This window comes from Meles meles, chromosome 7 (assembly GCF_922984935.1).
Source record: "Meles meles chromosome 7, mMelMel3.1 paternal haplotype, whole genome shotgun sequence".
In the NCBI taxonomy this organism is placed as follows: domain Eukaryota; kingdom Metazoa; phylum Chordata; class Mammalia; order Carnivora; family Mustelidae; genus Meles; species Meles meles.
Window position 1 is genome coordinate 150,053,876 of NC_060072.1, and position 26,332 is coordinate 150,080,207.

The following is a 26,332-nucleotide window of genomic DNA, read 5'->3' on the forward strand; positions in this document are numbered from 1 at the left end:
AGAATGTTTAGAGGCATCGGGAATTTGAGTCGTCCCTTTGCGGCAGAGCTGGGACACACGGACACACATGCAGTCCGGTGGTGGGCATCCTGTTTTCCGTCCATGTGCTGTTTGCCCAGAGGACGGTTCGTCCCGGCCACCGAGCGGGCCTGCGGTGTGACCGCTGTTCTCCGAGGCAGCCACATTCAGAGAAGGGAAGCATCTCCATGTGCACGTGACCTGTCCTCGTCTGAGTGTGGAGGGGTCTCCACGGTTCCCTGGTCTTTGGGGGACGGCTGACTTACCCGGCGGGCAGGTAGTGGAGACTGTGGAGTAAACACACCCACTGCATGAGACGTTGGTGTTCCGTGGAGGTGAATTAGGGGTTCATCTTTTCTCGGCCAGGGTTCCCACAGATGAACATGTCCTCGCACCTCCCCGAGCATCGTCCCTCCCCCGCAGGATCTTGGGCGCTGGCGCGTTCTTGTACTGTGACTCCCGCTGCCTCGGGCTCAGGCGGACCCTGCCACCCTCTTGCGGCCCGGCACGGCTCCTTGTCCCACGTCCCTATGAGTCCCGAGGCTGGAGGCATTTCCCTTGCTCCGGCTTCCCCTGGTGCTCATCCCCACAGCACGCTTTCCGCCACTGCTTCCATCGTATCCGAAGACGCGCTGGCCCGCTCAGGAGAGGACGCCCAGAGAGCCGCGCACCGGGGAAGGACAGCCCCTCCCGGCTTAGTCGGCCTCGTGGACGCACCGCAGCGCAAGTCCTTTAGCTGCGGGAAAAAGCCACTTTGGAGAAACCAGACACACTTTTTTGTTGAAGTCTAGCGTCCCGTGTGACGTGCGCCCGCAGCAGCAACAACTGTCCTGCCCAACGAGCCTACGGTTGAGTCCCCACCGGCTCACGGCCTTGGCATCACATAGCTCCTCCTGCCGGCAAGCGTCCGGGGTTCGCTGCCCACTGTTGGCTCAGACGGCCAGGCCGGGGCCTGCACTCAAGAAAGAAGACATTTACCCTCAAAACAGAAGCGTTCTCTGAAAGGAGGATGATCTGGGACCACGTCTCATTGGCGACACGGTCACCACGGCTCCTGGGGGGCGAGTGGGAGTTCTGAGATGGGAGACACTGCGCCTCAGAGCAGCTCAGAGCACGTGCCTGGTGGCCAGGCAGCGAGCAGATACGGAACCGTGGAACACGTCCTCGAAGCAGAGATGACTGTGTCTGCAGAGGAGCCCATCTGCTTTCTAGCGCTTTCCTTTCCTCTCACGCTTTAGATCAGATCTGCTATTTCGTACGACCCTCACTGGCAACCCAAAGACGTGTGTCTCTGGGTGGGGGAGGTTGGGGGCGTCCGCCCCTCCGTGGCCGTGGCTGTGGGTGGCCAGTGTGCCGGAAGGCGTCAGACAGCTCAGAGCCATGACGGCTGCTTGCTTGTGCTGCTGCGTGAAACCGGCTTTAAGAGAAAATCCTGAGAAATGACAAATGTTTTGTTGTCAAATATACAAGTGGGCAAGTGTAAAAAATCTAACTATGAGACCATCAGAAAATAGAAAATTGGGACACTCACGATTTCTGTGCTGCTGTTGACTCAGCTGTTCTGAGAAACGAGTGAGTTATTTACTCCCTTGTCGTTCTGAAGCAGGAATCGCCACGTTAATTATTCCGACACAGCCCCCTTGATGTCGATGGCGTAGCTCTGTGGCAAAAGAATGGACCAAAATGGACTGTGGCTGACGTGAATTTTACACAAAATACTGGCATGTCATAGAGTCGTGTGAGGACGAAATGTAGAAGGATGTGCCGTTTTTTATGCTTAGAAATGAACTTCCCAGAATCCTTAGTCATAAAATGACTTGAAAACAATTTGGATTTGTTGAATCTATGACAAAAGTGGACATTAGGTCAAGTTATGACTTCTGAGTTTAATTAACTTCAGCATAAATTGCCCTTAGTGCTGTTAGGAAGTGTCACGTACGCGTTAACCTCTGTTGAAAAAGACGCTGCCTACAACCAGTTACTCTTTCTGGAAGTGTAAGCCGAAAGGTCTTTGGTTGTACTCGATTAAGAAATTTAGCTTTTTATAACAGAAAAATGAGCGCCCTCCTCACCAGCAGAAGGAAGGCGGGAAAGTGGGGTCTTCTCTTTTCCAAAACTTCTAAGTCCCCTTTTCAGAAACTTTGATCCTTATATTTGGAAAAAAGCGATGGTTAATGGATCTGGGAGGCTCTTACTGTACGTATCCGTGCGGCATTAAGTCAGCAGTAACGCTGCAGCCAGCTTCCATCTTAAAGCTCCCACAGTGAAGAGAAACGCGGCCGTCCTAATCATGAGAAGTGACGAAACTGACTGTTGGGAAGAAAAAACCAGGAAGCGCAGAGGCTGATAAAAATCTCAAGTAATTCTCAGAAGAGAATTGGTAGTTTTAACACTTTGATGAATTGGAGCTCTCAGTTCATTTCCTCCCCCACTCCTTTTAGGTGGGGAAGGACCATAAAGGGGTGTTGTGGGGCTTATGTGCTCACAGGAATGAGTCACACTCAGCCGAAGCCTGCACCCCCTTTCGCTGACCCGCCTTGTCCCGGGAATGAGAAGGACCATGGGCCTCCCGTTACCTCATGTCCTCGTCTGCGCTGAGCATAGATCCCTTCCCCCGTGCTCTGGGTGGCTCTCCCGGGCCTCCAGAGCAGGGGACCCGGCGTAGGACCACGTGCCCAGGAACAGCCGTGCCGTCCGTCCTGGTCCTGGGCCCCACGACGGGCACGTGCCACAGACAGCGGGAGCAAGCCTGCTTCCTGGGGCCACGGATGGCTGCGGGGGCCCTGGCGACCTTGGTTTCCAGCGCACGTGCGGGCAGCCAGGACAGCCGGGGCGAGGGCACTTAGCATCGCGTACTGTGCAGCTCCAAACACAGGGTTCCCCAAATACAGAAAGGGGGTTCAGGTGCTTGGTGACCAAAAACGTGACGGACGGCGACCTCAGCCCATCTCTTTGGCCGCCCAAATCAACGCACACTCTGCCATTCTCACACATTGCCCTGCCCACGCCGCTGCAGAAAGTCCTGTCCTAACCCAGCTTTCATGCTCAGAACTGGTAACACAGCGGCTCCCTCCGAAAGGGACGGGCCCGACCCCTGCTGCTGCTGCGGGTGCTTCTGGGTGGTGCGCGGTTCCTCTGCCAGCTGCGGCCGTAAAGGTCACCGCCATGGACGGACGGGCTCTGTGAACTGGGACGAAGGGAGAGAAGAGAGGGCACGTTCCTGCTCCCCTCTGTGTGGCATTTTGGGGTGTGTGCTATGCACCAGGGCTGCCCCAGTGAACAGAGACTTGGTGTTGGGTCTCCTGGCTACTGGGCGTGTCTTCCCGTTTGGATGGTCCGCAGCTTCGGGAGTGACAGGAAGAGTTTGGGTCCTAGGAGACCGCGGTGAGCTGGGCCCCGCGGCTGAGCGGCACAGGCCTCATGGGCAGGGGTTCACTTGGGTCTGGGTTGGCTCCTCACTGGCTGCAGGGATGTCCTGGGTTTCAGTCTGGGCCTTGCACCAAGAACACAGGCATCTGAGCTTCTCGTTGGTGAGCAGCACTCAGGGACATGGCCTCCCCGCTCCATGGCCTGCTGCATTCCCACTGTCCCCTGACCAGGAGCCCTCAGCAGCACTCTGTCTACACGGGCTGAACGGGCAGCCTGGGCCTGTGGTCCTCATCCCGTCTGTGCATGACTCGGCGCCGCTGGTGGAGCTCAGAGCAGAGCAGGCCACGCGTGGTGAGCGGTCATGGCTGTGTTTCTCGGGAACTGCAGAAGGAGCAGCCTCCTTTTCTGCACGTGGTTTGCAGACCTTTGTGAAGGCCCATTAATGACCCGATGTGTCGGTAACCGGCATGGACTGCCACAGCCGGATCTGGCACACGGGCTGGATTGTTACTGCCTTTTTGGCTCCTGCCACACCCACTCATTGATTTCAGACCCTTATTTCCTTGGCTCTCTGTTGCCGCAGCCACTCCCAGTACATTTCTGAATCAGCTGGGAAGCCAGCTCGGTTCGGTGTGAGCAAAGAGTGTATTTATAGGTGACAGACTCTGGACTTCTGTTGTTTCTTTGGCCATGTAAGTCATAAGAACCTGTTGTTCCAACCCTAACCATGAAAACGATCTGGTTAACACCCAAGTCACAGGTCTTAAGAGCCTTCGGCGCTGGAGAGGAGCGGAAGTCTCTGTGAGCTGAAGTCCCCTGTGGAGAAAAGACACCCCTGCTTCCCCCGGCAGAGGGGCGGTGGGAGGAACTCGGCGTGGAGACCAGCGGCTCCTTGAGCAGAGGACATGGCACCGTGCAGCACAGTGAGTGAGAATCCCAGGGAGCCCCGCTCCGTCATTCTGCCCCGGACAGGGGCGCATGTGCAGAAGCCGGCAGCAGCTGAGAGCCGCGAGAATCATCTGAGGGTCGTCAGGCCTCTAGTGAACGCAAGGGACAGCGGGCCCCCAGCGGGTGGGAGGCAGGGGCACGGAGGGCGGAGCAGGGAGGAGGACCGCTGCGAGGTCCCCTCGAGACATCCCCCTTGCACCCCAGACACAGAGGTGGGACAACAGGGCTGAGCACGTGTGTCTCAGCCCCCTGGGCCTTTCCCAAGTACAGCCCGTGCACCTCCAGAGGCTGCGCATGGCCTGCAGGAGGGAGAGAGCTGGAGAGAAGGGAGAACCACCTTGTCAGACAAAGAACGGGTGTCCAGAGTCTCGGATCCTGCCCAGAGCCACAAAGCCAGCCCGACTGGCACGTCAGTGGAGCTGTGAGAGTGCCCAGGCCGCCGATACCGCACGGGCCACAGAGACAACCGGGTGAGGCTGGAGAAGGCGGTGCCCTTGCCGAGAGCCCGCTGTTTCCTGCAGCGCTGAAGAGGGACGCGCCCTGCATGGAGAGGGGGACGCTATCATGGAAACATAAACACGACACCAGGCAACCAAATGGAAATGCTGGAAGTGAAAGCTGCGGACGTAGAGACAAGAGCCCTGGTGGCTCTGGTAGCAGACGGGATGCAGGGGGACAGGCCCGGTGAACCCCAGGTCCCGCACTGGAGAGAAGGAAGGAACATCCAGTGGAACAGTCAGGGGTCTCTGGGGCGACAGCAGGAGCCCAGAAGCGGGCGGTGCGGGGCCTGGGACAGAGAACCGTTGGAAGACGTGACGGCAAGGACCCGTGAGAGGTGTCCGCCTACAGACCCAGCATCTCTGTGAGCTCCGGCAGCGTAGATAAAAACAAACCTGGTTGAATCCTTACCGCAGTGCTGAGGGCCAGGTTAGAGGTGGTCTTCCAGCGGCTGGGAACGGATAGAGATACAGTGCACAGAGAGGAGCAGTAGAAATGACAGGAACGACAGAAGCCGGAACACACTGGACTGGGCCGTGCAAAGCGCGAAGAGAATGGCTCACCCTGCAGCACTGCGTCCGGGAGGACACGGCAGGTGTGTGCAGACGCAGCGGTGCGGCGAGCCTCCTTCACACACACAGCTGCGGGAAGGCCAGCTGCTTGGGGCAGAGAGGAAAGTGCACGAGGCAGGTCAGATCTGTAGCACGAAGTACCGAGTGCTAGAAAAGGTAAATATGAGGAAACACTGGAAATTTTTCTGTCAATGTATGGCTATGAGCGTATTTTAATTTCTTTAAAGGCGATTAAGTATTAAAAGCAAGAAAAGACAATCGAGGCATTTGCAGCCTGAGAGCACCGGCACGTGAGGCTGGTGGAGATGCGCTGCTCTGGCTCCTGAAGCACGTCCTGTGATGGCGGACGGTGGGAATGCGCAGATTTTCGTCTCTGCATCAACCTCTAAGAAGCAGGTCAATTGAGATGAAGTGCTGTACGCGAAATATTCCGTTTGCGGGGGAAGAAAGGAACAAGAACAACGAACAGCCAATCGTATCAACAATTAGATTAAAAGTAATTTAACTAAACAGGCCATTAGAAGGCAGAGATTGTCAGGCTAGAAAGATTCAACTGCATTCGTTACGAGAAACCTTAACTCCAAGGGTATCGACAGGCTGAAAGTAAGCACAAAGTCCGCGAGGAGGACGGCCGTGCCGTGTTCGTGACAGACGTGTGCGATGTGAGGGTCTCGGGAAATGAAGGTGTGCGTCACATGGTGATTAACGGGTCGGTTCAGCAGGAAACAAAAATCCTAAATGCATATGCCCCTGAAAAGGGAGCTTCAAAATACATGAAGCAAAACTGACAGAATTCAAAAGGAAAAAAGAAATTCATCGTCAATTGGAGACTGTAACATCTCTCTCCCAGTAATTGATAAAATGAGAAAAATATCAGCATACAGAAGATTTTAACAACACCGTGGCCTAACTTAAACACACCAGTGTTTAAGGAGACGGCGCTGTACAATGGCTACGGTTGCCAAACTGTGGAAAGAACCAAGATGCCCTTCAACGGACGGATGGATAAGGAAGATGTGGTCCATATGCACAATGGAGTATTATGCCTCCATCAGAAAGGACGAATACCCAACTTTTGTAGCAACATGGACGGGACTGGAAGAGATTATGCTGAGCGAAATAAGTCAAGCAGAGAGAGTCAAGTATCATATGGTCTCACTTATTTGTGGAGCATAACAAATAACGTGGAGGACATGGGGAGATGGAGAGGAGAGGGAGTTGAGGGAAACTGGAAGGGGAGATGAACCATGAGAGACTATGGACTCTGAAAAACAACCAGAGGGTTTTGAAGGGGTGGAGGGGGTGGGAGGTTGAGGAACCAGGTGGTGGGTAATAGGGAGGGCACGTACTGCATGGAGCACTGGGTGTGATGCCAAAACAATGAACACTGTTATGCTGTAAATAAACAAACGAATAAAAAAAAAAGAAAAAAAGAGACGGCGCTGTACTGCTGTGGGCTGGTCGTGTGCCTGCAGAATTCATACGCTCAAGCCTCGACCCCACTGTGACAGGAGACGTGGCACCCATGAAAGGGTAACAACGGTTAAAAGGGTCCTAGAGGTGGGGACCTGATCTGATAGGATTAGTGTCCTTACAAGAAGAAGGAGGGAAATCAGGGCCGCACTCTCCATGCACACAAACTGAGGAAAAGCCTTGGGAACACACAGCAAGAGGGCAGCGGTCAGCAAGCCCGGGCCAGAGCGCTCAACTGAAGCCAACTGTGCTGGCTTCTTGGTCCCAGACTTCCAGCTTCTGGAACCGTGAAGAAATAAATTTCCGTTAAGGCGCACGGTCTGTGGTACCCTGTGATGGCAGCCTGGCAGACTCAGACACCAGCATGTGTAGCGTTGTTTTTGTCAGACGTGAAGTTCCCCAAGGAAGACTATAAAACACTTCCCGAGGAATAGTAAATGACCACAATCACAGTGTACATTCTCTGTGATGGAATTAAGTTAGTAATAACAGGAAGATGGCCAGAAAAATCCCTAAGTACTTGGAAATGAAACAACACACTTCTGAATAACCCATGAATAAAAAAGGAAGCCATGAGGAAGATGAGAAAATACTTGAAGAGGGTTGTTAACGAAAACACAGCGTGTCAGATTTTGTTGGTTGCACCTAACGTAGGGCGCAGCAGTAAATGTTTGCATTACAAAGAGGAGAGACTAAAATCTTTTAACTTCCACTTCAGAAAAATCTAGGAAAAAGCAAAAAACTCAAGCCCAAATTGGAGAAGATAAAAATAAATGTGGAAATGAGTTAAATAGAACAGAGACAAAGGGAAAACTCAGTATCGTGAAAAGTTGGTTCTTTACAAAAACTCAGTAAGTTTGGGAAACGGCCGGCAGTACTCATCACTAGTGCGAGACGAGAGGGGGACTGAGGATGCCACATGCTGGCAGGGAATGGGGCGCTTTTGCGGCCGCAGGTGTCACTGTTGGGGATGTGGGACAGTCCCGCGACTTCGGGGAACAGTTTGTGAGTTTCCTGTACTGTTGAACGTGACTTGCCTGTGACCCAGAATTCTCTCCCGGGTGGTCACGCCGGAGAAGTGGACTTGTTCATCCTCCCAGGGGCCGACACACAAACGTGCCCAGCAGATATGTTCATGATCACCAAGAACTGCAAACAGCTACACATCCATCCCCCGAGAGCGGAAGGGCAGGCTGTACTCTGCTCATGCAGCGGCTTGCTCTCCTGCCCTGGGAGGGATAGACGCTCTTGTAGGAACGGCGTGACTGGACCTCAGGAATGGTCTTCCGGGTGAGGGAGGCCAGACACAGAGGTCTGCACACCCTATGAGTTTACTTATATGATTTCCTGGGTGAGACAAAACTGTACGTACAAGTCAGATCCGTGTTGCCAGGTGCTGAGGGCCCCAGGAGGGAACTGATTGCAAAGAGGCAGGAGGGGCGTTTTGGGTGGTAAAGGTTTTCTGTGTCCTGATTGTGACAGTGGTTCCGTGGCTGCACGTGGTCAAGTCTGTCAACCTGTCAGCATAGGGATGAACGTTACTGCGTGCAGATCCCCTAGATACATCTGAGAGAGAAGGAGTGATGGAGGGAGGGAAATTCACACATAATAGGGCTCGGGTCTTCTGTTGGTCAGGACGGAGTAGCAGGGGCCGGATTCACCTCTTCCCTAAACAAATAAAGAATGGTCAATACACGAAGCATGACCTGGATGTCAGGTGACAAGGAAGAGCCCTGAGAGAAGCAAGGTTGGCCGCGCGATTTCTCTGGGTCACCGCAGCCCAGTGAGCTCTTTGAGTGCAGGACATGGAGCGGAGTCTGAGGAGACAAAAGGTGGCTGCTATCCTCAGAGGAGGACGCTACAGAGGAAGGAGACACAGCTCTGGGGATCCCCAGAGAACCCCTCAAGTGTTGTAGAGCATGCTCCTCGGGTCATCTCATGAACACCGTCAGCATCAGTTCATGTCAGAAAACTACTCCGAGCCCCACAGAGAACCAGCCAAAAGGGCTGGAGTGAGTATGGCTTGTTCCCAGCAGCCAGACTGGAAATCTCAGAATTCACGAGGCAGTGCTCAGGGCTCATCTCACAGATATTAAAAGCAAGAACTGGGAAGAATAAGATTTTTCCAAGTAATTTAGCATGGAGCAAAGGTCAAGAGTATTTACAGGAAAATATCCAGCACCGACAAGTCAATTTACAGTGTCCGACACACTATCAGAAATTGCCAGGCATGCCAACCATCCACAATGAGGAGAAATGTCAGTAAGTCAGAACGGAACTAGGCTGATACGGACGCTGGATTTTTAGACAAGGATACTGAAAGTTATTTTAACTGTATGGAATGTTAGAGGGGGAAGAGACAAATTGAACTTCTAGAAATGAAAACTACAATATTTGTGATGAAAAATACAATGATGGAATTGATGGCAGAAGAAAATATTGGTGAACTTGAAGACATAGCAACAGAAATTTTGCAAAATAAAAAAAAGAAAAGAATTTTAATAGTGAGACCATCATGGAATTGTGGGGAACTTCAGGTGACTTAACCCACATGTTGTCCCCAGAACAGTGGAAGAAGGGATAGAGGTCCAGAAAGTACACATGAAGGACTATTGTAAATTTGGTGACGGTACAAACCCGCAAATCTCAAAGGTCAACTATCTCCAACATAATGTGAAGGGAACTGCTTAAGTTGCTCAGAGCCAGTGATGCAGGCAATGTCGTAAAAGCAGCAGGATGAAAAAGAAGTCAGGTTACATACAGAGGAACAAAGGTAGGGATCATTTCATACTCCTGTCAGAAGTGACGTGAGGAGGAAGACAGTAGAAGACGTCTCTAAGTGCTGAACGAGAAGAGTCGTCGACCTAGAATTTTACCCTCAGCGGAAATGTCTTTCAAGATCACAGGCTGTAAAGACACTTTTTTAGCCGTAAGCACAACAACGACAACAAAATGCTGAGAATTTTCTGCCAGCACACCCGCACAGGAGGAAATATTAGTGGAAATCCTTTAGGCAGGAGAGAAATGATAGCAGATTCCGTCTGGATCCACACGATGAATGAGTAGAACTGGAAATGGCAGCTGCAGAGATAAACACAGAAGATCTTCAGCGCGTTTTCGACCGCTACAAGGTTACGGACGGCTCGGACAAAGGTGGTGTGAGCTTGTGGGTGTATAATGCATGACCGCTGCCCAGAGGTTGGGAGGGGAGGGGTGGAAAGAGACCGTCACAAGGCGCGTATGCTGTACAGCGCGGTGCCACGGGCAGGTGGGCTGTGAGCAAGACGTGGGCTGACAACCTCCACGGGACCACAGACCGGGTTTCTTCCAGCCGCTGGTGAAGTGCCAGCCAGCAGGGGGATGGAGGGGACCTCTGAGAGGGGATGGAGGGCCCTACTGAACGCTGAACACAGGTCAGGCATCCGTGCAACTGATCTAAACACCCGAAGGAAGATGCGGAGATCCTGAGACTGGATTTTTAAAAATCAGAACCTACCACATGGCCCCTGTGACAAACTCCTCTTAAACATGAAGACACAGTAGATTGAGTACAAGGACAGGGAAGTTCCACACTAATCTTCCCGGGGAGCTGAAGCGGCTACGTGCATGTCAAGCCTTGTTAATTTCGGAACAAAGAATGCTGCCAGGGGTGAGCACGGTCATTTCAGAAGAAGGTAATATCATGTGTGTGAAGGAAATTGAATCCATAATCCAAAACCGTTACAGGAGAGAAAAGGAAAACCTCTAGGCCCAGATGGTGTCCCTGGGAAAGTACCAACCCTACAGAAACTCGTTCGGACATAGAGGAAGAGGGAACATGACCCAACACGTATTACGAAGTGAGCATAACCTAGATACCAGCATCTGACAAAAATTCCCGGAAACTAAAAATCCAGGCCAATAGCCCATGTGGAAAAAATTCCGAACAAAATAGTAGCATATTGAACGTAGCGACATGTAGAGAGTAGTGCGTCCTATCCAAGCATGTCTTAGCTCCGGGTGCAGGGTTGCTTCCCCACTTAAAACTGTCGGTCTAATTCACCATACTGTAACAGAGTGAAGGAGAAAAACATGACCGTATCATGCAAGAAACCCCTCGTTCATGGGAGAACTAGGAAGATAGGGGAGCTTCTTCAGTCTGAAAAAAAAAAGTATACAGAAAGCTAGAACCTCATTCTCGTCGTCCACTTTGAGAGCTTTTTCCCTAAAATCAGGAACATCGGCATTGTATGGAAGTCCTAGCCAAAGTGATAGGATATAGAAATAAAACGTACGAATGCTAGCAATGGAGAAGTAAAGCGTGTGATTTGCAGACTGCCCAGTAGTGCAGTAAAAACTCCTGTAGAACGAAAACCACAACTGCTGATATGTAAAGTTAGGAATAGCACAAAAGCAGAAGTTTATACATGGGGCACCTGGCTGGCTCAGTCCGTTAAGCATCCGCCTGTGCTCGGGTTATGATCTCAGAGTCCTGGGATCGAGCCCCCATCAGAAGTCTGCTTCTCCCACTGCCTCTTCATTCTCTGTCTGTCTCCCTCAAATGAATAAATAAAACCTTTTTGCAAAGTTTCTACATAAAAAACAGTATTCCTTCGCACCCCCGTATCTACGGCAGCACTATCTACCATAGCCAGAATACGGCAACAGCCCACGTGTCCGACGGCAGATGAGTGAAGAAGGTGCGGTACGTGTACGTATGCACACGCACACAATGCAGTATTGCTCCGCTGTAAAAACACGTGAGATCGTGCCGTTGCGGCTGTGCGGACGGAGTTAGATGTGCTGTGCCAAGTAAGTCAGAGAAAGACCAGCACCAGCGAGCTCACTGATGCGGGGTTACGAAAGAAAACAGAAAAGAGAGAAACCACAGCACAGGCTCTAGGCATGGAGAACAGACTGCCGGCTACGAGAGAGGATGTGGGGCGTGTCAGGGAGAGAACGGGCGGAGAACGTACTATCTCAGTGCGTATTCAATGCTCGGAGCACTGTACCTTGGGACTCGTGTAAGACTGTATGTCAGCCACGCTGGGTTTAAAGCAGAAGTAAGCCGTCTTCCCCTGCATTAGTAACGAACAGCCAGAAGATGGAATTTTGTAAATGCCATTTACTGTCCAAAACCTTTACGTACTTGAGAATGAAAGGCGCGGTTAAAGGTGTCCACCAAAATCGCAAAATAGTGCTGAAGGAAAGGAAATCCTAATAAATGAATGGGTGTGTCAGAGTTGTGGAGTGGATTAGTCAGCACTTTTTAAAGGATTTGTTTATTTGCGAGAACATGAGTGGGGGGAGGGGCAGAGGGAGAAGGAAAAGCTGACGCCCCAGTGAGCAGGGAGCCCAACGCAGGGCTCCATCCCAGGACCCTAAGATCATGACCTGATCCGAAGGCAGACAGACGCCCAGCCGATGGGTTGGTATTTTTTTTTAATATTTTATTTATTTAACAGAAATCACAAGTAGGCAGAGGGACAGGAAGAGAGAGAGGAGGAAGCAGGCTCCCCGCTGAGCAGAGAGCCCGATGCGGGGCTCGATCCCAGGACCCTGAGATCATGACCTGAGCCGAAGGCAGAGGCTTAACCCACTGAGTCACCCAGGCGCCCCTGGGTTGGTATTTTTAAGGTGACTTTTCCCCCCCAAACTGATCAGTCCCAACCACAGTCTAAGAAGGCTTGTCCGAGGAAACCGACAAAATGCTTCTGAAGTCGCTGTCGGCTGCACACCACAGAGAGGAATCACCAGTCTTGAGCAAGAACGGTGCGGCAGGACCTGGTGCTGGCTTTGAAGCTCCCGTAAGGCTGCAGTCGTCAGGACGACGTGGCCCTGGCATCTGGAGAGACTGACTGAGAGGAGCAGAACAACAAAAAGCAAACCTGGAAAGAGAACGAACCCAGAAGTAGAACCCTGTTACTGTTACCAGGTCCGCTGAAGAGGGAAAGGAGGGTTTCTGGCAGATGTTTCGGACCGACTGAAGGTTAGATGGTGTCATCTCCTCGGAGAACACACGAAAATCCATTCTAGGGGGATCACAGACCCCGATGTCTGCGGCGGCAGTTCTAGAGTGCGGCTTCTGGGAAGCTGCAAAGAAGGTCTTCGTGACTTGGGATGTGCAGGGATTTCTTAGGGCCCAGAAAAGCACTTAAGCATAAAAGGAGAACATGAGAAAGTGGACTTTATCAAGATTAAAATTAACCTTAATATGTGTAAGAAAATTAATAGAAAAAATGCGGACTGGGAAAATGTGTTTGTAGGAGCGCGTGTGACAAACCGGCGGAAGCCTTGAGTAGACGCTTGGCAGAAGGAGACCCACAGAGGACCGAGACCTGCAGAGAATGCGCTCAGCATCTTCTGGATGCATCACTCTAGGAGAGTGCGGACGGACAGCTCGCGCAGGCAGCTCGGAGCCTGCAGGACAGCGCGGGGCAGCGCAGGACAGGGGCGTGAAAGACAGCGCAGGACAGGGGCATGCAGGACAGCACAGGACAGGGGCGTGCAGGACAGCACAGGACCGGGGCGTGCAGGACAGCGCAGGACAGGGGCGTGCAGCTCCTGTGGGTGCTTCCGCCGTCTGCTCATGAGCTCCCAAAAAATGAGTCAAGGCACGACATGTGCTCCATTGAAATCATGATTTTCATTTCGAAAAAAATTACAGTGATTCCATGTGTCAGCCCAGAACGATTTCGATCAGCAAGGCTGACGGAGATGCTGTGGAACAGCCGGACCCTATTCATTGCTGCTTCGGGGACACATTGATCAGTTTCTCCCGCAGCTCCGTGCGCGTCAGCCCGGGGAGCCAGCGTGTCGGGGTGCGCACCCGGAACACAACGCTACCCGCCCAGGTATGGTCATGATCTCCCCAGACTGGAAAGGACCCAGATGCCCCCCAGCAGCAGGATGGGCAGGTACAGATGACACGTTCACACAGCAGCAGGCGTCCCAGAGTGTGGAGGGGCAAGCTGCTCCGCGGACACCGTGCGCAGGCTCCGAACCGCCGAACCGCTGTGTGTGGGCCCCAGAGCCGCTGTGTGCAGCGACGGCCGACCCCAGGGAACACGCGCTATGTTATTTTTTGCCGACCTGATAATGGATGAAGGTGTAGTGTGAGAAATCACACAGCGGGAGCCTTTTGGGGTCGGAGCTGAAGGAGTCTTTATATGCTCTCGGGGCCGGGGGTGTTACATGGATGTATGTGACTGTCCAGACTCCTGTAGTCAAACGTGGAAATCCCGTCCGTTTGGTTGTCTATAAGTTACAGCTAAAACGGTGCGACGGTCATGGCTGCTGTGCAGGTCGGCTGGGAGCGCCGGCTGCAGGCCTGCAGGGGGGACCCCTGCTCCGAGGTGGCCGCGATGAGCCCGTGCTGTGCCCTGGGTCAGCTTTGTGCTCCCCGTAACCTGCCCCGGGGACACCCTCTCCCTGGCCCCTGTTTATGCTAACTGCCTCGGCCCCTCCAACACTTTGCTCTGGAAGCCTGACTTGGTGGCATGCATTTCCACGCAGGAGTTGGTTACGTGAGCCTGCGGGGCGTGGGCTGATACCAGGTCGTCCGACCCCGTGGCTGGTTAACGACGCACTGGGCTGAGGCATTGGGTGCTCTGCGCTGGGGCGAGGATGTAAGTCTGTATCTCTTCAGAGGAGATTTGAATTTGACCGACGTGTTCCGAGAAGCGTTCAGTGCCTGACTGACATTGACATAGCACTTTTATACCAAAGAAAAAATGATTTTTAGTATGAACGTGTCCACCTGCAACGTAGGTGTTGTACAGCTGACCTTTACAGTGTAGACCTTTTCTCATTATTGTAACCTGGAATTTCAGACATGCTCTGTCTCCGCTTCTGAGTAAGCTCCAGTTGGAATGAGTGGATTTTCTTTCCTGCTGGTCCTTTTTTGCAAATATTTGATGACTTTAGAACCTGGGAGCACTTTCACGCATGAGAGCTCTCCTTCCTTAAGAAACACCAGCTTACCTTTTTGGCAGAGTTAGTTTTGTGCAAGTGAGGAATTTTTGTTAAATACACACTCCCTCATATGTATCCTGAAATCTCCATTTTTTGAACCTTAGGATTTCTGAAGTCTGGAAACACCTATAAACTAACCCTGCACCTCCCTCCCCGTGTGTCCCTTATCAGCGCGACAGGGGGTTTGCTGCGGATGCTGAGCTGTCCCTTCTGTGCGCCTCCAAGCTGGGAAATTTATTCTTTGTCATACATATTTTTCTCTGAGAAAATTGACCCTTGAGCCATCACAACAAAAATCTGTGAATTAAATTAATTTAGAGAAAAGATGGGCTCATTTTGGTCCAGCTAATATTTGGGATATTTGGGATTCGTGGAATCGTGAAGGGGATTATTGCAAACCTTGCACTGGGCTTGAGTAGGTGAAAGTCGCCCGCGCCCCGGGGGCCGACAGTGTTCCCTGGCCGCTCCTTCTTGGAGTCGGGCCACAGCCCCCGTCCAGAAAGCCACTGCTCTGGTCGCTGCGGTGCCGGCGGGGAAGGCAGGGCTGGAGCGGTGGAGACCTCGGTCTGGATCTGCCGGCTGTGCTGTTCTCCAAGGCCCCGGGGGGCAGCAGCGTCTCCGTGCTGCGTGGGGGTCACCCACGTCCATCCGCGGACGACCTGATACTGCGGCTGTCCTCTCCGGACGGACTGCGCCCGGACCCTGCGGGGTGAGGGTGGAGGGCTGTGGGGTCGGGCCAGAGATGGCGCCAGCGACCGTCCCGCATCCAGGGCCCCCGGTGGCGCTGCCGGGAGGGTTGGCGTCCACGCCCGCTCACCTGGGGACACCCACTCACACTAGGGCCCTGCATGGCTCCCAGAAAGTTTCCGCCACGGTCATTTCAGTGATATTATGCGGGGTGGAGGGCCCCAGAACCAGGGAACAGGAGAGCTAACCAGGAGGAAGCGTCGTTGGGGGCCCACTCGGGCGCATGCTCGGGAGGAGGAGCTCCCAGCCACGACAGCCGCCTGGCCCTGGTGCAAGCCCGGGGCACGGGTCCTTCGTGCCTCCATCTGACCCGGGCGTCGTCTCTTGTCGGTTCTCACGCCGGAGCCGGGCCGGGCATCCCGACTCAGCCGGGAGCGCATCCGGCTGCCCGTCATGATTGTCCTCGGAGCCCTGGAGCTGCAACGGACCGGGAGCATGGGGGGCTTCGGGCGCCAACCCCACACGGTGGAACATCCACATAGGAAGAATTTCTGACACCCCGGAAACCCTACCAGGAGCCCACTGTTGACCAGACGCCCTGTGGTGACAGAAGTAGCTGATTCACACCTGTTTTGTGTCACCTGTGTCTATCCTGCATGCTACAGTGACGTCAACGAGACAAACACGGGTGTTATAGGAACATCGGAGGGAAGAGAAAGTCTGTGTCCATTCCTGCCCCAGCTTCTCGGGACCAGTCCTCATGTTGATGGAACCCCTCGGTGAAACGCATGCACGCGGAGGAAATGCATTTCAGAGAGGGGACCGCCACTAGTTTGCCCATAAAATTCACGCCCCTCCCCCCCAGGAAGGAAAAGAACGCACAGGCCTCCTACAGTCCAAATACCGGTGCTACCACTGACCTCGTATGGTGAACCGGTGACGCGGTCTGTTGGCCCGAGACCATCATGAGTCGCTCTCCTCTGTGGCTCTATGGGTTTGTTGACATCTGAGATTATTATTTTTTTTTAGCCTTTAATGATGCAGTGATTGACTTTAACGATGTCCAGGTTTGACGTTGGTTTTGATCTTCTTTTTACTTTGTTCCCGGCTTTTTGCACTCCCCTCCCTCCCTCCCACTTCCTCATCCCATGTTAACTGTTGGGTTGTTTCGTTTGCGTGTCCGTGTGTCGCTCATTTGTGGTCTGTCGGTCGGTGTTCTCTCCTTTTGTCTTGTCCCGCCCCTGCTGCTGCAGCCCCACAGGCTGTGGAAGCCGAGCGGGCAGGGGACTCTCCTCTTCATCCACACCAGTGCCCCCCACCCAGCACCGTCGTGTCAGCCTCCAGCACTGGGACACACTAGAAGTCGAGTGCGGAGCCTGGCTCTGGGCGCAGGCCACGGTCGGACTGGTGCCCCGCGCAACGTGCGCTCTCAGACCTCCTCGAACGTTGCACGTTCGCAACACACACTCCCATTACACATAGTCGCTCGTCTCTCTGCCCGTCTGGGGTCCTGTCCCTTTGACTTCACGTCCCACGTTTGGTGACCTGTTTTCTGATTTGTTTACTTTTTAACTGGCCGTCTGTGGTTACGTGCTTTCCGCTACTCAGAACCTCAGACCAGTGCTGTCCTCGGCGCTGGTTGGTCACACGGCTCCGTGAGTAGCCGTCGCTGGGAGAGAACGTTCTCGGCGCAACACGGGCCGTGAGCTTGCACGTGGAGGCTGACGGTGCGCCCGCTCTCTGTGCTCGCAGCTGGAGACCGGCGGCCGGGAGTGCTGAGCGTGCAGCCGGCTGGGAGAAGCCGTGTTTAGCTTAGTCTTTTATGAAACAAGATTAAGATCCTCTCCTGAAGAATTTTTGCACAGCTCTTCAAGTAAATTCTGAGGGGCTCTTTCAGTTTTTGGAAATTTGTTTTGGGCTCCATCCCCTTCTAGGTAAGTTATTACCTGGCCTTCCCGGGAAACAGCTACGATTGTCGGTTTATAACGTAGCCGTGAGTGCACTGCAGGGAGGTGGCGGGAAGTCACTGGTCAGAGGTCAACCCAGCAGGTTTTGAAGGGGTTTGTGCTGCCAAGACCAGACCTCTGCCCTCCGCATTCGGTAGCTCAGTCGCGTAGCACTCCCGGGGGACTGCACTGTTGATCAGCGTACCACCTCCCCAACCCGTGTCCCGGATGAAAATAACCTCCCTCGGCTGGAGGAATGCCAAGGCAGAGGCAGAGCTAAATGGAACAAGATAATTATCTCTTACTTCTTCCTTCTCGAGCTGTCAGTCTGAGTCCCACGTTCTGCTTCAGTATCTTGAGCTCTAGAAACACACCTTTTGGGATGCGTGTAGTAGGAGCTTCTCAGGAACGGTGCTCCCTGTGCTCGACAGCCTGCTAGCCGGACGTCTCGGCAGCTTCAGCCTTTCTTTATTCAGCAACACGCACAGCACACCCCCTTTCCTTCTGATCTTTGCAGACAGGAGGGACAGTCAAGCCATGTGAAAATCCAGCGTAGTCCTACTAAGACGCTCCCTTTAGAGCTGAGGTTACCAAACTAGAAACTAATGGGCATCTTGGAGAGAAGTATGGGTCTAGTGCTTTTTAGTTTTTGTTCGGTTTGCGATTTTACCAAAGAAATTCTCGCTAACTGGTAGGAAGCACAGACCCAGAGGGCTCCCACACAAACGTGAGTTAACCGCGCTGTGTCCTTGCTTGCAGGGGACCTCGGGACCTGACCCAACCACCGTCTATGTTGATATGCGAGCTCTGAGGCACGACAGGTACGGTGCGCTTGGGGGTTTCTTTCTTGGCTGTCCAGCGTGCAGGGCCGTCTAGCGAGGGAAGGAGCGCAGCGTCTGTCCGCCGTGCACACGTTGCCGGTGGACCAAGCAGGAGAGCTGTGCCAGTTGGCTTGAACCGTGCCCCCCTCCGCCTCCTTGTGGTTCCCGCTGGGGCAGTCTGCTGTGCACTAAGACCGCCGCAGACCGGGCAGGACAACCGCAGTTGCCTCTCCAGCGGTCTGTCCAGAAGCCTGGGCACTGTGTGGCACCTTTTAGAGCTGCCAGCACTCTGCCCATGTTTCTTTTCTTTCTTTCTTTCTTTTTTTAAGATTTTATTTATTCGTCCGACAGACAGCTAGAGCGGGAACTCGAGCAGGGGGCGGGGTAGAGGGAGCGAGGGGAGCCCAACGCGGTCCGCCCACATTCCTTTACGGGACTTGAAATTTTTTGTGAAGGTGTTTCCATGAAAATTAAAACACGGGTGAAGTCACCTTCTGTGCGGCTCCCCAAGCAGCCTTGAGCAAAAACGAAAGGTGAGCGTTTGTCCGTTTTCCTCAAGCGGGGGAAGGAGGCAGAGGTAAAGGAGATGAGAGCCTTGCCGGGAATTTTGCCGCAGCCGGGAGGACGTCCCTGAGTGCCCGAGGCTCCCTACTGAGCGACTCCGGTGATGCAGGCTCGCGGTTGTTCCTGGGCTGGGAGCCAGGAGCGTGGATCTGCATGCGGGCGTCTCCTATAAAGGACAAGCAGGCGCCTGACAAAGGCCCTGCGACAGCCAGACACCACGTGTCTTGTCCTCCGCTCACCCGCCGACATGGTCGTCACGCTGTTGAGCGAAGGGACAAGGGAGTTAGCGATCACCGTGAGTGGACGGGGAGCCTTGCCTGACGGAGCGAGTGGCCTGGCATTTCCCGGATGACCCGCGTCCATTTGCAGGCAGCGGGGTTGTGGAGGCTGAGGAGCGGTCCAGGCGGCCGTGCACACACCCTCCAGGCCGGGAGTACCCGCCCCGACTCACACCGGGCGTCCCCCGCGGGGATCTCGGGCCCCGTGGACGTCAGGCCATGTCTGATGAGCACAGTCTGGGGAGTGGTATGCCGGCGTCCCAGGGACGGAGGCTGGAGGTGCCGCCGACACTGTGGTGGGGCGGGGGGGCAGCCACACACGGATGGTCCCAGTGCGGTGTGCTGAGATGAGAGGGCTCCCCTAACGTGTCCCGCGTGAAGCCTGCCTGGTCCCCGTGCGCCTCGTTTTAGACTGTGCTGTGCAAGGGGAGTCAGGCTTAGAGCCCCGAGCTAGACGCCCCTCTGGGAGGCTGAGGGTGGAGACGGCCGCACCCCGCCCCGGGCCGGCTCCCTGGCCGCGCCTTCCCTCGGATCATCTTCACGACACGCAGCGTTTGGCTTCAGAGTCCGAGTGACTCGTTGCAGGGTCGTCGGCGTTTCCAGACGGGACTTCTAGGCTTTACGCTCCGCAGACGGTACTTGGAAACGGCCCAGGATTAGACCTTTTGCAGTCCCGAAGCTGAGCAGTCGCTCCCTGCTGGGGTAGCATTTGTGTGGTCGACTGCGGCCCGGCCCCACGCACGGGACAAGCAGGCTCCGCAAGGGCACACGGAAGGACATGGATCCTTTGACACGGGAGGGGCAGCTGACGACCGTCTGAGCCCCGTGTGTCCCGTGCATCCTGGAGCATTGGGGCTGGTCGGATGGAGGGGACGGAGGCTCGGACAGAAAGCGGAGGCACCACTGTCTCCGGTCTCTGGGACTGACCCTGCGGACGTCCCGAGGGCAGTTCTTCCCGCCGAGAGTGTGCAGCGCGGCACAGCGGTCCACGTTGCAGGGAGCCAGGGCCTGCGATGCGGTGCGTGCTCATGGTGACCTACCAGTTCCCCCGTCATCGAGATCCGTAAATCTCTTAAGTGACGCCCTCGTCCCGAGGTGTGTGCTCTCTGGCGAGGTCACTGGGGACAGAAGTGGAAGCGCTTGGGGAGCTGGGAGTTGCTGTCAGTCATGCATCACCAGCGGCTGCTGGTTGTCACGGTTTCTGGCCATGTCGATGCGAGTCAGAGGGGCCAGAGGGCAGGCAGGGCACGCAGCTGTGTCCACCCTGGCTGGGCCTCTCCTAAGAAAGCCTCCTGCACGGGGCCTGCACTGCCCACCCGCGCTGCAGTCCAGCTGACTCACATCCTCGCCTCTCCTGCAGGCGGAGGACGGAGGAGGCTGGGAGCTGAGGGAGGTGGTCCTCTGCCCTCCTTTGGTCTGGTCTGTCCCCAGAGCGGCAGTGGCCGGGAGCCTGAGCTCTCGTGTCCTTTGTGTCGTCCGCTGCCGTCACCCCCTGTGATGGGCCTTCCCGGCTAGGTCAGGCCAGTGTGCTGGCTGACACGCCGCTCACAAAAACCTCCCCGGCTCTTCCCCTCACCGGCGAGGCCCCTGCCCCTGGAGGCCAGAACTCCCACACCTGCCCTGAGCTGGGAGTCGTGCCCCAGGGGCCTCTCCACTGTCCACAGCTCCCCAAGTCTGTGACATCCTCCTGCGCTCAAGCCCAGCTCCATGCAGTTCCATCCCACCATCTACCCTGTGCATTTCCCAGCGAGAAGACCACTGACTTCACCGCTGACCTTCATCAACACGTACCCAGAAGTGTCTTAGCAACAGCTAATGGGACGGAGAGGCTATGGGGTCCAGCGGATCAGAGTCCAGATCTGGGCAGGCTTGTGACCTCAGTCTCCCTGTGCCCAGAACGGGCACGATACAGCCACCCTTGAGGGCCCTGGAGGCGTTGTGAGGGCAGCGGGGTTGAAGCTGTCCCTCCCACAGCACCAGCGTGAACCAGGGCAGGAGGGAGCTCGCCGGGCTCCAGGTGTCTGCGGTGCAGGTAAACGGGGGAGCATTTGTAAATATTGACTCTCTATCTTGTCACTGTTTGTGGGGAAAAAAAAAAACGAAGCTGTTGTGCTGAGTTCAGACACACTGAGATTCAGCAATGGGAGTGATCACTCCTCCGGCTGCTTTGGTGCATTCACTAGGACGCCAGGGCACCTGCTTAATTAAGAGCTAATCACCTGGAGAGGGCTACCTGGTCCGTGTGGATGTCCAGCTTCCCTAGAGAGATTGTGCGTGCTCACGTGCACACACGGGACAGACAGGTGACGGAGGAGAGCCTCATTGTGGAAGCCTGTGATCAAATAGTTCCCCAAATTGACTTGGTTTCTACGTGACTTTCTGCCTCTTGTCTCCTGTGACCCAGTGTTGGGATTTGGTCCTCTGTTTATGGCAGGTCACTGTGGAGAACATGTCGGCCTCACAGAGCAAGGGACTGACTCTCCTGCTGCCGGAGTGGACGTAGCCTCACTGTGCACAAGGGGGAGATGGTGAATGATTTGGGGGCTGCTTGAAAGTGACCGTTACTTTTTAAAAATACTCTTTCTAATACGTTCATTTAAGATGAATTTACGGTCTCTCCGTCTCTTCCAATTGGATCTTTCCTTGAGCACTTGGAGTTTGCAGACATAAGATGGGGAAGAAAAAAATTTCCAGCTTTTAAGGGAATAGTTTTAGGAGTTAAGTCTTGTGGACGCAATGTTAGTGTAAAGCCTTCCCCAGGTTCCTCACTCCTCCTAACCTGAGGTGCTGAGTCTCTGGAAAGCAGGGATAGTCCATTAAGTCCTGGTCAGTGGTTAACCAAGGACAGAGACCCCGAGGGAAGTGAGCGCAGAGTTCAAGTGCATTGTGAGACTCACGATTTTGTGCAGGGCAGGAGGGGGCCTGGATGAACACAGAATAGCAGAAGAGGGATCCCGCTCTGGTCCGGCTTTTGGTGTGTGCGTGACCGGCACAAGGGTCTTAGCAGAAGCTGACAGGGAGCTCACACTTATTACTGGACTGCTGATTTCCAGTCACACGCTCCTCGACAGCCACTGGGAGGCATGGGGGAGGGGGGTACCTCTGTTGCCCAGGCCCCGGGTGGACGGAGCTGACCCCAGGAGTTCTGGCTGCCGTGAGCATTGTCTCCCTGGCATTCGATGAGACACCAGCCGCACTCCTGGGTTCCGCTCCGCTGAGCCCGAGCACCCCCTGTCTGACCGGAGAGACAGGAGGACCTACTCCTGGAAGCATGGCGATGATTCACTCATGTAACGCATCTGAACGATGTATCGCTTCTGTAGATGCGTCTCTGGTATACATACTTACAGACCTGCTTCCTTATACATACTTACAGACCTGCTTCCTGTACACATACTCACAGACCTGCGTCCTGTACACATACTCACAGACCTGCTTCCTTATACATACTTACAGACCTGCTTCCTGTACACATACTTACAGACCTGCGTCCTGTACACATACTCACAGACCTGCTTCCTTATACATACTTACAGACCTGCTTCCTGTACACATACTCACAGACCTGCTTCCTGTACACATACTTACAGACCTGCTTCCTTGTACACATACTTACAGACCTGCTTCCTTGTACACATACTTACAGACCTGCTTCCTGTACACATACTCACAGACCTGCTTCCTTATACATACTTACAGACCTGCTTCCTGTACACATACTTACAGACCTGCTTCCTTGTACACATACTTACAGACCTGCTTCCTGTACACATACTTACAGAACTGCTTCCTGTACACATACTTACATACCTGCTTCCTGTACACATACTTACAGACCTGCTTCCTTGTACACATACTTACAGACCTGCTTCCTGTACACATATTTACAGACCTGCTTCCTTGTACACATACTCACAGACCTGCTTCCTTGTACACATACTCACAGACCTGCTTCCTGTACACATACTCACAGACCTGCTTCCTTACACATACTTACAGACCTGCTTCCTTGTACACATACTCACAGACCTGCTTCCTGTACACATACTCACAGACCTGCTTCCTGTACACATACTCACAGACCTGCCTCCTGTACACATACTCACAGACCTGCTTCCTGTACACATACTCACAGACCTGCTTCCTGTACACATACTCACAGACCTGCTTCCTTGTACACATACTCACAGACCTGCTTCCTTGTACACATACTTACAGACCTGCTTCCTGTACACATACTCACAGACCTGCTTCCTTGTACACATACTCACAGACCTGCTTCCTGTACACATACTCACAGACCTGCTTCCTTGTACACATACTCACAGACCTGCCTCCTGTACACATACTCACAGACCTGCTTCCTGTACACATACTCACAGACCTGCTTCCTGTATACATACTCACAGACCTGCTTCCTGTACACATACTCACAGACCTGCTTCCTTGTACACATACTCACAGACCTGCTTCCTGTACACATACTCACAGACCTGCTTCCTTGTACACATACTCACAGACCTGCTTCCTTGTACACATACTCACAGACCTGCTTCCTGTACACATACTCACAGACCTGCTTCCTTGTACACATACTCACAGACCTGCTTCCTTGTACACATACTCACAGACCTGCTTCCTGTACACATACTCACAGACCTGCCTCCTGTACACATACTCACAGACCTGCCTCCTGTACACATACTCACAGACCTGCTTCCTTGTACACATACTTACAGACCTGCTTCCTTGTACACATACTCACAGACCTGCTTCCTGTACACATACTCACAGACCTGCTTCCTTGTACACATACTCACAGACCTGCTTCCTTGTACACATACTTACAGACCTGCTTCCTGTACACATACTCACAGACCTGCTTCCTTGTACACATACTCACAGACCTGCTTCCTGTACACATACTCACAGACCTGCTTCCTTGTACACATACTCACAGACCTGCCTCCTGTACACATACTCACAGACCTGCTTCCTTGTACACATACTCACAGACCTGCTTCCTGTACACATACTCACAGACCTGCTTCCTGTATACATACTCACAGACCTGCTTCCTGTACACATACTCACAGACCTGCTTCCTTGTACACATACTCACAGACCTGCTTCCTGTACACATACTCACAGACCTGCTTCCTTGTACACATACTCACAGACCTGCTTCCTTGTACACATACTCACAGACCTGCTTCCTGTACACATACTCACAGACCTGCTTCCTTGTACACATACTCACAGACCTGCTTCCTTGTACACATACTTACAGACCTGCTTCCTGTACACATACTCACAGACCTGCCTCCTGTACACATACTCACAGACCTGCCTCCTGTACACATACTCACAGACCTGCTTCCTTGTACACATACTTACAGACCTGCTTCCTTGTACACATACTTACAGACCTGCTTCCTGTACACATACTCACAGACCTGCTTCCTTGTACACATACTCACAGACCTGCTTCCTGTACACATACTTACAGACCTGCTTCCTTGTACACATACTCACAGACCTGCTTCCTGTACACATACTCACAGACCTGCTTCATTATACATACTTACAGACCTGCTTCCTGTACACATACTTACAGACCTGCTTCCTTGTACACATACTTACAGACCTGCTTCCTGTACACATACTTACAGACCTGCTTCCTGTACACATACTTACAGACCTGCTTCCTGTACACATACTTACAGACCTGCTTCCTTGTACACATACTCACAGACCTGCTTCCTGTACACATACTCACAGACCTGCTTCCTTGTACACATACTCACAGACCTGCCTCCTGTACACATACTCACAGACCTGCTTCCTTGTACACATACTCACAGACCTGCTTCCTGTACACATTCTTACAGACCTGCTTCCTTGTACACATACTCACAGACCTGCTTCCTGTACACATACTCACAGACCTGCTTCCTGTACACATACTTACAGACCTGCTTCCTTATACATACTCACAGACCTGCTTCCTTGTACACATACTCACAGACCTGCTTCCTTATACATACTCACAGACCTGCTTCCTTGTACACATACTCACAGACCTGCTTCCTGTACACATACTTACAGACCTGCTTCCTTATACATACTTACAGATCTGCTTCCTTGTACACATACTCACAGACCTGCTTCCTGTACACATACTCACAGACCTGCTTCCTGTACACATACTCACAGACCTGCTTCCTCTACACATACTCACAGACCTGCTTCCTTGTACACATACTCACAGACCTGCTTCCTTGTACACATACTCACAGACCTGCTTCCTGTACACATACTCACAGACCTGCTTCCTGTACACATACTCACAGACCTGCTTCCTTGTACACATACTCACAGACCTGCTTCCTGTACACATACTCACAGACCTGCTTCCTGTACACATACTCACAGACCTGCTTCCTTGTACACATACTCACAGACCTGCTTCCTGTACACATACTCACAGACCTGCTTCCTTATACATACTCACAGACCTGCTTCCTTGTACACATACTCACAGACCTGCTTCCTGTACACATACTTACAGACCTGCTTCCTTATACATACTTACAGATCTGCTTCCTTGTACACATACTCACAGACCTGCTTCCTGTACACATACTCACAGACCTGTTTCCTGTACACATACTCACAGACCTGCTTCCTTGTACACATACTCACAGACCTGTTTCCTGTACACATACTCACAGACCTGCTTCCTTGTACACATACTCACAGACCTGCTTCCTTGTACACATACTCACAGACCTGCTTCCTGGTACACATACTTACAGACCTGCTTCCTTATACGTACTTACAGACCTGCTTCCTTGTACACATACTCACAGACCTGCTTCCTGTACACATACTCACAGACCTGCTTCCTGTACACATACTCACAGACCTGCTTCCTGTACACATACTCACAGACCTGCTTCCTGTACACATACTCACAGACCTGCTTCCTGTACACATACTCACAGACCTGCTTCCTGTACACATACAGACCTGCTTCCTTGTACACATACTCACAGACCTGCTTCCTGTACACATACTCACAGACCTGCTTCCTGTACACATACTTACAGACCTGCTTCCTTGTACACATACTCACAGACCTGCTTCCTGTACACATACTCACAGACCTGCTTCCTTATACATACTTACAGATCTGCTTCCTT

General features: G+C 53.2%; 1 protein-coding gene across 3 annotated transcripts in view; it reads left to right on the forward strand.

The window, feature by feature from the left end:
* DIP2C (disco interacting protein 2 homolog C) overlaps window positions 1-26,332 on the forward strand; it is a 372,928-nt gene that overhangs the window by 325,556 nt on the left and 21,040 nt on the right. For all 3 annotated transcript variants that reach the window (XM_046011076.1, XM_046011077.1, XM_046011078.1), the window contains one exon: window positions 18,224-18,285. In XM_046011076.1, coding sequence (XP_045867032.1) covers window positions 18,224-18,285 — 62 coding nt within the window. The remainder of the gene's footprint in view (window positions 1-18,223; window positions 18,286-26,332) is intronic.